The sequence below is a fragment of the Camelus bactrianus genome, chromosome 18 (assembly GCF_048773025.1).
Source record: "Camelus bactrianus isolate YW-2024 breed Bactrian camel chromosome 18, ASM4877302v1, whole genome shotgun sequence".
Classification (NCBI taxonomy): domain Eukaryota; kingdom Metazoa; phylum Chordata; class Mammalia; order Artiodactyla; family Camelidae; genus Camelus; species Camelus bactrianus.
Genome location: NC_133556.1, coordinates 3403002 through 3415649, shown reverse-complemented (window position 1 = coordinate 3415649; position 12648 = coordinate 3403002). Strand labels below are relative to the sequence as shown.

At 55.1% G+C, this 12648-nt stretch overlaps 1 protein-coding gene across 11 annotated transcripts in view; it reads left to right on the top strand.

The window, feature by feature from the left end:
- TNRC18 (trinucleotide repeat containing 18) overlaps positions 1-12648 on the top strand; it is a 100318-nt gene that overhangs the window by 54678 nt on the left and 32992 nt on the right. For 9 of the 11 annotated variants that reach the window (XM_074345606.1, XM_074345614.1, XM_074345613.1 and 6 more), the window contains 6 exons: positions 3582-3757; positions 4324-4460; positions 4672-4800; positions 6441-6612; positions 7976-8360; positions 11601-11876. In XM_074345606.1, the coding sequence (XP_074201707.1) occupies positions 3582-3757; positions 4324-4460; positions 4672-4800; positions 6441-6612; positions 7976-8360; positions 11601-11876 (1275 nt within the window). The remainder of the gene's footprint in view (positions 1-3581; positions 3758-4323; positions 4461-4671; positions 4801-6440; positions 6613-7975; positions 8361-11600; positions 11877-12648) is intronic. The other 2 variants (XM_074345609.1, XM_074345611.1) reach the window with 2 other exon arrangements.

Sequence of the window (12648 nt, the reverse complement as noted above, 5' to 3'; positions counted from 1 at the left end):
AGGCCATAGTTTTGAGGCTTTTTCACCGTCATGGTCAGATGTCCCCCTTCCAGGAAGCTTGGACAAGTGACGCCCACTCCCCCGCAGGCGTCTGTTGTTCTGTTGTTGTTCTAAAGCTATTTATTTTCTCTCATTTAAATAGTTTGGCACACAAAAAAATTTTTTTTCCAGAAGAAAGTGAAAACCCTCTTGATCGAACGAACTGGTGGGTTTTCAGTGGGGACCACAGAGGCAGGGGTGTCTGGGAAGGTGGGCGCTGAGGATGGGTCACGCAGTTCGAGGCTTCTGCTCACTCTTGCCTCTTTTTCACACTCCTGCCTTGTTCACCTTGTTCACTTGTTAAGCTCCTGCTGTGTGCCCAGAATTGTCAAGTGGTGACCGGGGTCAGGCGGAAACCCTGGGAATGGGACAGGGCAGAGGTGGGAAGGGTGGTCTCCTACGGGGGATAGCCAGGGAAGCCCCTCTTACAGGCGGGGGAGGAAGATTCTTCTGGGGAAAATCATGCCAGGCCCAAGAAACAGCAAGTGCAAAGGCCCTGAGGTGACGGTTGTGTTATGTTAGAACAGAGGCAAGGGGGCCAGGAGCTGGAGTGGAGTAGGAGTGGGGAGTGGGGGCAAGGAGGTCTGCAGGGTAACCTGGGTGGGCGATCCCAGTGGGGTCTTTCACTTGGAGTGAAATGGAGAAGCTGCTGGAAGATGGTTTTGAATTGGAGTGATGGGCTCAGACTTAACTGTGGTGTTTGGGGGCTGCGTGGAGAGCTGTCACAGGAGCAGGGGCGGAGGTGCAGAGCCCCAGGCCGAGGGGTTGGGGGCACACGGGTGAGGATAGTTGGATTCTGGGTGGAAGTTCAGGTAGAGCCAGCCGGTGTTGCTGATGCACTAAGTGTAGGTGTGAAAGGACAGTTCCAAGGTTTTTGGCCTGAGCTGCCGGATGCCTGGAATCGCCGCCCACCTGAGAGCTGGGGAAGTGGTGGGAGGGGAAGGTCCGGGGGAACCCAGCAGTCGGTGTGGACATGGGTGTTCGCGATGCCCTTCAGTGCTGTGCCGTGGAGGCGTGCTGGCCCAGCGCTGATCTGTGACCCTGGGCTGGGGGCCGAGCTAGGGCTGCAAAGTGCCCTTGGAGGCACCGGTGTGCAGGGATGTGTGAACCACACAGGCGAAGGAGGCCCTGGTGGCCCTGTTCCCTTCACGTAGTTGCTGACGGACACTGAGCATCGGTCCCCTGCAGCTTCTGTTCAGAGCCGGGCAGTGAGTAGTCCCGGGTCGCACAGCAGGCCCCAGGCGCCTGGGCTGTGTTAGAGCTTTTCCCAGGGCCCACCCACTTCCTGGAGCCACTGGCCTCCCGCTTTCCCCACCCTGCCCCACGCACTGCTCACAGTCAGTGAACTAGGCTGTCCCCGGGTGTGCTGGCCAGCCTTCCCTCCCTCTGGTGCTGGAGCCTCTGTGACTGATGCTTGTCCCATGGGGGTTCCAGTGCATGTCTGGCTTCTGTTCCAAGGTCACTGGTAAAGCCACAAGGTTGTTGTACTGGTCAGCTCGGGCTGCTGTAACAAACACTGCAGATGTGGTGGGTGGGGCTGGGGTGGGGGTGGGTCTTGGATAACGGAAGTGTATGGCCTCACACTTCTGGAGGCTGAAAGTTGAAGATCAAGGTGTCAGCAGGGTTGGGCTGGTTCCTGCTGAGGCCTCTCTTCTTGGCTGGCTCGCTCGCTGACAGCATCTCCCTGTGTGGTCACATGGTCTTCCCCTGTGCGTGTCTCTGAATCCAGATGTCCCCTTTTTATAAGGACACAGTTGTGTTGGGTTGGGGCCCACCCTCAAGACCTCCCTTTAACTTGATTACCACTTAAAGACTCTACGTTCTGAGGTCCGGGGTTGGGACTTCAGTGCATGGATTTGGGGGCAAATGATTCAGCCCATAGCTGCTGGCCTCGCGTCATCGGGCTGCCCTGGGCTTTCGGTCATGAGCGCCTCGGCAAAGCTGGTTTGTTAGAGGGTGAAGGCGGCGACGGAGGCCCTCTTTGGTCCCCTCTGTGACAGAGCAGGTCTTACCCAGCCTTACCCAGCAACTGCAGATCTTACAGCATGGAGGACCTTGCAGCGGGCAGGGTGGGCTGGTGTCACTTGGGGGCGGGCCACATGCTTGCCCAGTGCCAGCCCCTGGGAGCTGATGTGGTTCACTGCTTAGCGACCTCTGTGTAAGACGTGGAGGAGCAAAGCCAGTGACTCAGTTGGCCACCAGTGACCCTTGGTTGTGACAGCTTGAGGGGAGTACTGCTTTCATCTAGTGGGTAAAGGCAGGGGACCCTGCCGAACACCCTGCACCACGCCCGGGACAGCCGCCCTACGGCAGATACCTGCCCACGGTTTGACCAGCGCCTCGGTTCAGAAGCCCTGATCTGAGCGATACAATTATTGACGCCGATTTTATGGAACTTTACACGTTGAGAGTAAAGAATACGTTCTTTTCCCGTCAGGCGCACATGGAACATTCACAAAAATTGGTCACGTATTAGATCACAAATAAAACAAGTAAATGAAAACTCATGTTACTTGGGTAGAAAGATTGTAGAGAAATAGGCTCCTAGGTACGACTGTTGAGATTCTGAGCTGGTGCAGACTTTCTGGAAGGCGGCTGGGACATTTATCAGAGATGAGCACACACACCTTGACCACATTAATTGCATGGGTAGTCTTCCTGACACTTCCGTCCAGGCTGTGCGCCTATCCATTCACTACAAAAAAAAAAAAAAAAGAAATCAGAAACAACCTGAATGCCGTTCACGGGGGGTCATTAGAGAAACCAAAACTCAACATGAGAGGAATTCAGGCTGCTGTCACTCAGTTTGGCCAAATAGAACTGCTGATGCTGTTTATGACCTACAGAAATGGCAGTTTTGTAAGGTTTGAGCTATAATATGAATATGCATTTGTATTTCTGTGCTAACGTGAAAAGATGTTAAGTAGAAAAAAAGCAAAGCGTGACATGGTATGTACCGACTGAGGCCATTTTTACATTTATAAAGGATGCCTGGGTACATTATGTATGTTTGAATATGTATAATGTTTCTAGAACCATCTTCCAGAAACTGTCAGCAGCAGCGTCTCCAGGGAGGGACCTGTGTGTTAGCGAGGAGGAAGGTTTTTGTTTCATCACACCTTTCTGCTTGGTTTGTGGGTTAGTTTGTGTGCATGTTACTTTGACCGTTTACAAAACTTAATTTGGGGCTCTTTTTCTCTGATTATGAAAGCCATGCATGTTCGTCATGGAAGATTTTAAAGACAGATGAGCAAAAAGAGCCACACTGTTGGAACACATCTCTGCTGGCCTTTGGTGGCTTGCTGCACATTCTGTGCACAGACATTGGGAAGGACAGGACCCCTAACTGTTCTCAGCGCTATTTCCTGGATCTGGGAAAAGTCCATGGTCTGTCAGCATCTTGGGGGCCATGTGGCCTTGGGCCAACCATGAGCTCTCTCTGGGCCTCATCCTCTTCCCTGTTTGGGGTCTGAGGCTACAATGCCCGTGAGTCCTGCCCCCGCCCACAGGGGAGCACAGGCTCACCTGCCTCCTGCCTGCAGGTGCAGAGCGGGGCCTGGTGGTGCGGCCCTCACTGGAGAGCCTGCTGGCGGCCAGCAGCCACATGCTGAAGGAAGTGCTGGACAGCCCATTTGTGGATCCACTCAAGAACCTGCGGCTTCCACGGGAGCTGAACCCCAACAAGAAGTACAGCTGGATGCAGAAGAAAGACGAGCGGGTGAGGTGTCCTGGGCCTGGCCTGTGGAACAGGGTTGGGGGGTCCCCCTACAGATGCCATCTTGCTGGGGCCTCTGCAGGCTTTGGGTTCCCAAGGGCCGGTTCTGCATCCAGCTTCCACCACCAACTTACTGGGTGGTCCTTGGCACACTGCTTCCTTCCTGGGCCTCAGTTTATCATGTAATAACGTGTTGAGTGTGTCCCTTGGGATCAGGAAGAGCAGACCTGGCTGTGCTCCTTGCTGCCTATAAGCCTTGGACAAGTGGCTTTACCTCTCTGAGCCTCTGTCTGAAGGGACAGATGATTCGATGGCCAGCTCTACCTGAGCAGTTGTCTCGGGCTGATTCGGCCTTGACACAGCCTTGCAAAGTTGGCCTTCCAGTCCCTGTCATGCAGATGAGGAGTCTGGTTTGCTTAGGGCCATGGCTAGTGAGTGGCAGAAATGGAGTGTGACCTGGGCCCCCGGTCCACATTGTGAGGTCTCACCATCTTGGACAGAGAGCAGGTGCCCAGCCAGGTGGTGGGAGCTCGTGGGCAGCAGCATCCTCACCCTGCCTCTTCCCACAGATGTACGCTATGAAGTCATCCTTGGAGAACATGGACGCCATGGAGCTGGACTTCCGGATGCGGCTGGCAGAGGTCCAGCGGCAGTACAAGGAGAAGCAGCGGGAGCTGGTGAAGCTGCAGAGACGCCGCGATTCCGAGTGAGTGTGCACCCTGCAGGCTGGCTGGGCGACCAGGCGGTGGCAGGTTGTGCCTTGGCCGGGCTCTCATAGGCGATGGCGCTCAGTAGGTCGACCGAGGCAGGCCATCAGAGGTGTGCGTGGCCCCGAGTGACATGTGCGCGCCGTGTGTCCTTCCTCTGCGCCCCCGCCACCCCCCAGGTTCACAGCCAAGCGTGTGATTCTCTTTAAGGGACAGGCGCGAGGAACCCCATAGAAGCTTGGCACGCAGAGGCCCTGGCAGGCCGCGGAAACGGACCCACGCCCTGAGCACACTGTCGCCCCCCCGCAAGAGAGGGAAGAGCCGCATCAGTAGCGGAAAGTAAGGCTGGCCCCTCGGTGGGTCGGGGACTGGCACAGAGCTCGGAGGGGAGGAGCACGGGCCCACGCGGGGCCTGTGTCGGCGCCGGGGACCTCGAGTCCCTCGGGCTCTGACCCACCCGGATCAGCAGCTCTTGGGCAGCACGGCGTGCGCTGCCCAAGGCAGGCCAGGAGGGTGAGCCGGGCCAGTGTGGAGCATACGGACAGGCAGACCTACCCTGGTGAGCGAGTCGTGTGCCCCCTGAGCGTTGGGCCCATCTTCCTGCTGCACCTGCTTCCTCCAGGCTAGGGACCCGTCCCCACGCTTCCCCCTGCACCCCTTCCCATGAGGGCCGCACTGAGCCGCCAGCCCTGCCGGGATGGGATCCCACCTGCACTCTTGCTCGGTTCTCTCTGCCAGACAGTGTCACTCCTGTTCTTTCTCCTGGTCCCACCTGCTGGCTCACTGTGCCTGAGCCTGCTCCCTGCGACCTGGGCCGCTGCCTCTGTGTGCAGTGGGGACAGGCTCCTTAGGGAGCAGCAGAAGCCACATGTGGCTGGAGTGAGAGCTATTCCTCCAGGCCAGGTGGGGATAGGAACGATGCTGCTGGTGTCGGGGGTGGGGTAGCACAGGCTGAACCCGGCCCATTATGGGAAGGGGCTGGCTTTGTGGCCCAGTGCCGGCTTGAAGAAGCAGAGGGGCCCACAGGGCGCCTTCAAAGACACAGGAGAGGCAGTGAGTTGGCCACAGGTCTTCTCAGGAGAAGACAGCCCCAAGTGCTCCCACATCTTGCATTTAACCTTCTTGGATGTTGACTGAGGAGAGGATGGAAGAGGAAGAAACATCCCACCACCAGCCACAGGCGGGTAGGGAGAAGAGAGCAGAGGCTGGGGCTGCCAGCATGGAGGGGGACCACTGGTTCGGAGTATGGACTCCAGAGGTGGGCGCGCACCTCCTGCTTTTGAGTTCCAGGCTGCCTCTCACTGTGACTTCGGGCCAGGTGTTAGCTTTTCTGAGCCTGAGTTCCTTCATCTACAAAAGAAGCAGTATACAGAACAAAGCATTGTTCTGTAGTTAAAATATAAAGCACAGACATGGAGCAAGACACGTAGTAAGCACCAAGTAAAAATTACTATTATCACACTACTTACCAGCGTTTGGCTTAGAGCAGGCAGAAGAGGCCGTCGAACCAGGACCGTGTCCCGACTGCTTATGCTCCCCAGGGCTCAGGAGACCAGCCAGAGGCTCTTCCCTTCATAGAAGCGCTGGATCTTAGTACCCCTCCCGTCCTGGTGGATTTCTGTGGCATTCCTGATTCTTGTTCTTGGCACGTTTGGGTACAGATGTATCTGACCACATAAAGCTACGTGTATGAGTGTGTGTGTGAAGGAGCATGAGAGAAAGAGGCCAGCAGAGGATACACTGCTTTGGAGAAGTTCTTTTTTTCCCATTAAACTCTCATTCTGCCTCATTCACAAATAGCCCAGAATCCTGGCACTATAGTTTTACAGGCTCCGCCTCCCAGACTCGTGACTCTGTCATCACGGTCTGTGCTTCGACATCCAGAGCCCACCCTTCAGGGCCACGAGGACAGACCCCCCCCCCCCCAGCCCTGGAGTGCTACCTGGCCGAGGTGCTGACAGGGTGCATCTGGGTTTCAGGCTGAGCAGCAAGCCCCTGCTGACATCAGACAGCTACGAGCTGGGAGCGGGGATGAGGAAGAGACACAAGGGGCCCGAGGAGGACCACGATGCCCTCAGTGGAACGGGGAAAGCTAGGGGGAGGAATCAGCCTTGGGATGAGCACGAAGCCTCTTCAGACTTCATGAGTCAGGTCAGTAATCCTGTCTTCTGGGTGTGCTGCCAGCTCGGGGTGGAAGGTCTGGAGGGGATGCCGGAGGACACGCCCCACCTTTGCAGGTCCGTTGGCCCTGTTGCTGCATAGAAACCATAGAGATGGTTGCCTTAGGGCCACAGCAACTCTCCTCCAGTCTTCCCCACTGTACAGAAGGGGAAATTAAGGCTTAGGGCAGGTCAGAGACTTACCGAAGTGACAGCCTTAGGTGCAGCTGAGACTGAAAGCCACATCCTGTGTGTGTGCTCTGTGACCCTTTGCTGAAGCCAAGAAGAGACTGCAAGTTCTTAACCAAATAATGCAATTACTCCGTTGTTTAGCAGGATAATTGTTTAATGAGCTGCTTCACCATTCTTTAGTTCTAAGAAACAAGAGCTTGATGCCATTGTAATTTCCTCTGAGAACTCTCCTGAGGCAAAGGGGTAAAAGCCAACGCCTTGATTTTTCTTATATCTGCAGAGCACTGAAATCATCTTCTTAAGGCCCTTGTCACTAAATACTAACGTACGGTCTCATCCTCCCAGTAAAGCCCTGCGGGAGGGGGCTGTCCGTCTGAGGGAAGGATTCACACGAGGGAGACTGGATCCAGGGGGAGGGAAGAGAGTCTGTTTGTCCATTAGGATCCTTTATGCTCTTGAATTGTGATGGATACTTTAGTCATTTAATTGATACTATTCCAACTTTTCTCTCCGTATGAAATGTTACCTGATTAAAGAAAATAGAAATAAAATGTTCAAATGAGGGCCTTCAAAACTGCGTATTTCAAACAACAAATTACTACAGTTGACGAGGGATGCACAAGCAGGAATTTATCTGTGAAACCTCTAATCATTCTTTCTGCTTTGGCATCCGAGGCACACTCAAGGCATTTTCTTGGCAGCTTCAGCCCACTGAGCTGGATGGGCTGATTTAGGCTGTGCGGCTGTCTTCATCAGCTGCTTTAGGTGGTTGAGATAAGCAGATCGGCTGCACTGTGATCTGGGTTTTTCATCTTGGTTCTGTCCCTCCGCCCTTAATCCAGCCAAGTTCCTGCTCATGGGCAGCGCTGCTTGCTTCAAGTGCTTCCTCTAGGCAGCACCAGACAGCGCCAAGTGTCACGGATAACTGTAACCACAGTAACAGCTATTTAATAGGTGACTCATGCGCCTTATCCGGGCTCATCATCAGAACAACCTGCTGATGCCCGTACGTAATTATCCCCATTTTGCAGAGTAGAAGAACTGAGGCTAAGAGGAGTTAAAGCAACTTGCCAGAAGCCCCAGAGGCAGGGAGGATAGGAGCCTGGGTTCCTCAGCTTGTGTACTGAGACCCACTGTCCCGTTTTGCTTAATGTCTTAACCAGGGACTTCCCAACTTCCCTTTCCAGCTAAAGATTAAGAAGAAGAAGATGGCCAGCGACCAGGAGCAGTTGGCAAGCAAGCTGGACAAAGCCCTCTCCCTCACAAAGCAGGACAAGTTGAAGTCTCCCTTCAAGTTCTCGGACAGTTCTGGGGGGAAATCAAAACCGAGCGGGGGCTGCGGCAGGTTCCTGACGCCCTACGACAGCCTGCTGGGCAAGGACAGGAAGGCGCTGGCCAAAGGCCTCAGCCTGTCTCTGAAAGCTTCCCGAGAAGGTAAACACAAAAGGGCCGCCAAAGCCAGGAAGATGGAGGTGGGCTTCAAGGCCAGAGGCCAGCCCAAGTCGGCCCACTCCCCGTTCGCCTCGGAAGTGAGCAGCTACTCCTACAGTAAGTAGTGGGCCACGCCGCTTCAGGGCCGCTCTTCTCCTTTCTTCTCTTTCTGCCTCGAGCGCTCGAGAAGGTCTTTCTGCCTATGTGCGGGCATCAGGCCGGAAGGGGAAGTGCCGCCCGAAGCGGAAGTGCCTGTGATTGGCGGGTGCCACTCTGGGAGGTTGCCTATGATTGGTGGGAGCTCGTGATTGGTGGGCAGGTGGGCGGAAGTTGGCGGCTGCTCGTGAGAATCTTAAAGATGACGCTCCCTGGCCTGCAGGCGGCTCTCTGTTATTGGGCCGAGCGTTAGTACGAACAACGTCAATGGCGCGCACACCAGGGCTGTCCGGGCGACAGCCCTCCAGGTGGTTACGTGTTTTGTCCGCGAGGTTAGGTGCTGAGGCCAGGCGGGAATCAGGCCCGCCTGTCAGACTCAGCCTCACGGGGCTTCCTGCCAGGATGGATGCGGCCTGTGCGCTGCCCGGGACGGCGGCCGCCAGCCCATGCGACTCTCGGGCCCCGGAAACGTAACAGTCTGTAGGCCTGGAGAATTGAGCTCTAACCGGATCTGGCGGCCTCGGAGCGCCTTCCCTAGGAACTCGGGCATGTGGTTTTCCTGAAACTGGCAGCCTTACCCGCCCCCCCCCCCCGCCCCGCCCCGTTTCTCCGGGGCCTCTGGTGGCCCAGAGCCCGCTGTCTGGTGTGTAATAGGCGCTCAGTAAGTATTTGTGGGCGGAACATCTAACGCTTGGGATGGATGGGTGCTAAGTACCGAGGCCGCTGCAGAATGGCCAGGGAGGGGCTTATTGGCTCCTGGCATCTGTCAGCGGGGTTTGTTCTGGGAGACCCCAGGCCGCGGCTGGCGTGGAAGGCTTTTTGGTGGGTAACTGCCTGGATTTGTGTGTCTCGGCTTTTGATTGGCTCTGCCTGGTTCCTGGGGTTGGGGGTGTAGGATGTTAAGTGCAAAAAATGGACCCGTTTATAGTAACGTGTGTTTTCTTAAGGAAAGAAAATGAAGTTTTTATGAACTTGGAGTTAAGATATCATTGCCTGTTTCACCGGGCTGTTGGGAGCTCTGAGTGCATTCACTTGGGTAAAGAGCTGGATGTGGCCCCTGGCATGAGATTAAGCCACTGCTGATTTTTTTTTTTTTTTTTAATATGTTCGTGTTTCTGGTTACTCTGAGTCTTCAGGGTTGATGCTCAGATGGGTGTAGGGTCAAGCAGCTCCTTTGTGCCTTATGTACTGAGGACGTGTCCGATGGCCAAAGCTTTTCATCCCTCAAGATTCTGATGCGTGTGAGCCAAGCAGCAGTGTCCAGGCCCCTGGCCGCTGTGGGCCAGTTTAGACACTTGTACCTTTGAAGGAGGAGGGAAGGACTTTCCTCTGCTCTTTCATTCTCTGCTTATTTTGGAATAATGAGAGAGCCAGGAGGATTGTGGCTCCTTTGAGCTTTCAGGGGAGAGAAGTTGATGGATGTGGCCTGGCTGGTTGCTGGAAGAATCCCTGAGTCCTTCCTACTTACAGGTGAGTGTGGATGGGGTACAGCTGGAGAGGCCAGAGATCAGCTGGGGCTCTGGGGTGCTCTGAGATCCTAAATGCGCTGCAGCAGCGTGTGCCTACACGTGAACAGTTATAAATCCCCCGTCTAAGTCCGTTATGCGTTTGTCTAAGACTCCACTGTCCAGGAGGGAGAGATGGTTGATACTGCCACAGGGAGGTCAGAAGGCCTCTCCAGCTAGGTGATGGCTATAATGTGCAGCTGACTGTGGAGAATGCGCTTCTCTCTCTCTCTTTTTATATTGGTTTTTCTGCCATTCTCAGTAACGGACCATGTGCAGTCACAAACAGGTCGAGATGTTCCCTGGCAGAGACGCTGTGCCAGCAGGAGATGGGAAGAAAGAACGTTACCGTCCTGCTTTTTCACTTTGGGTTGTAGGGGTTGGGTGGCATGCTCGGTGGGTTTTGGTGGGAAGCCAGGTTGGTCATTGTCATGCACGGGCATCTCGAGCCTGGAGCTCCATCTCCTTTGTGCTCCATCCTCAGGAAAGATGGGATGGAGCACATGGGAGGAAGAGCTGTGCCTGGGGTACGGGCAGAGGCTTGTCCTTGTCCTACCCAGAGTTGCCAGGCCATCCTGCAGTTGGGGTTTTGGAGTGGAAAGCATAGATGTTGGAGGAGTCAGAGGACGCTTGCCCCCAACACACACACGCGCGCGCGCACGCATCTGTAGTTTCTCTTGGACTTGGAGACAGCAGGTGGTGCCAGAGCTGTAGCTTTGTTCATGAACATTCCTCGTGTTTGGAGTGGATTTTATCAGATCAAGGGATTACAGTCTGGCTGCAGAGCCCTTTCGTCTGATGAAATCTTGCTCAACAGCCTCATGTGTAAAATGAACCAAAGTGGTGTGAGTTTGTTTGTGTGGTGGATGTTTGGGGTGGGAGAGCTGTGCCCACTTGACAGCTCCCCTCCCCAAAGCTGGGTGATCCTCTCCTAGGAAGACCTCACCTGTGTAGTAAGGCTAGAGACTTGTGGGAAGCCAGCAGCAGTGTGCTGGTAACCTGGCTCTCTGGTAGTGAAAAAAGGTGAGGGGAACCCCAAGTTGGAATAAGTTTTGCCAGTTTCCTTGGTGTAGCTGTTTCAAGCCATCACTGCCATCCTGACATTGCTGAGCCAAGGGGCTGGGAAGGGGTGTGTGCGATTGCCTTCGGGAGTCTGTGCATGCTGCTTGGCGCACCACTGGGAGCTGCCGTTTGGGGATCGGGCTTTCTTTACCTGAGCCTTTCCCCTCCTGGGCCTGGCCCTGGCCCCTCCCCAGAAAGCCTCTGGGCTGGGTGCAGCCCTGTGGGATAGAAGGGACTAAGCGGGGACCTCCATACCCAGGGGAGAAACCTCCCTGAGAGTGGGGCTTCTGCCTACCCCCGGGCTTGGAAAGGCTGTTTGCTGAGTGACTGTGTAGTGGGTGATGCTGGCAGCGCCCAGCCTAGAAAGGGCCTGGAGTCCAGGCCCAGGAAAGATGGGCTGTGTGATGCCTGTAGTTCAGAGGCCTCCCAGGTGAGAGGGGAGGCTCAGGGCGGGAGGAGAGCTCCAGGTGGTGGAACTCAGCTGGTTCCCTGGCCAGCTGGCATTTGGACCTCTCTGTTCTGGCACGCAGCAGGCTGTTCTCAGAAGCACTGAGAATAATGAAAGAAAGGCACCAGGCCCTCCCTCCTCTGGCGCTCTGTGACTTACCTTTATTAAAAACTACTTTGACTGCAGATACGGACTCAGAGGAGGAGGAAGAATTCCTGAAGGATGAGTGGTCTGTCCAAGGCCCCTCCAGCTCCAAACTGTCGTCTTCGCTCCTGTGCGGCATGGTGGCGAAGAACAGCAAGCCAGCTGGAGGCCCCAAGCTGACCAAGAGGGGTCTGGTGGCCGCCCGGACTCTGAAGCCCAAGCCAGCCGCCAGCAGGAAGCAGCCGTTTTGTTTGCTGCTTCAAGAGGTCGAGGCCCGTTCCTCCTTCAGCGATTCTTCGGAGGACTCGTTTGACCAAGGTTACTAGCTCCAAACACAATACCTTCCGTGTTTCCGAGCGAGAGAGTGAGTGCGAGAGCGAGAGAGCGGGAGCGGGAGCGCAGGGAGGGCGGATGCCGTCTGTCCGTCCGTCCGTGGGATGGCCCGGCCAGGGCGGCCGTCCAGGTTCTTGGCAGCGTAGCCTGCTTTATCAGCCTGAGTCTTTTTATTTTTGTTTTTATTTGTACCTGTATCATTGTGATAATACCATTGGCTAGCTCTTTTTGAGCTTTTATATGGACTGTTTTTGGTCTTCACCCTCCTCCACTCTCCCCTCTCCGCCCCGCACCTCCCTCGCCTCCTCGACCCCTCTAGACCGCAGGCCTGGGTGGGTCCTCTCGGCGTGGGCCTGTAGAGGCCTCCCGGGGGGACGTTTTGTAAATGGAATTCTGTCGTGTGGGCGTGTGACTTGATGTTTGTACCGCGATTTTGGTCATACCAAGCTTTATTAAACATATCGAGTTCATTTTTAACTAAACCCGTGTGCCTTGTCTCTCTTGCTGTGTCCTTACTAGACCATTAGGTTGCCGCTTCCCTCGTTTTGTGCCTCCCCCTCCCCCTCCCCCCCAGAAGGGGTAGATGGAATAACGCAGTCTGCCGCTCTCTGTTACTCAAATATCCCTGGTAGCTGTTGGCATGCCTTTCATTTTTCAGGTTTAAAGTCAACTGCTTTCACCTCCAGCTTCATCCTTTTTTTTTTTTTTTAAGCTGCTTGTTTGTCTTTTATTTTCTTAAAGCTCTATCCCTACGCAA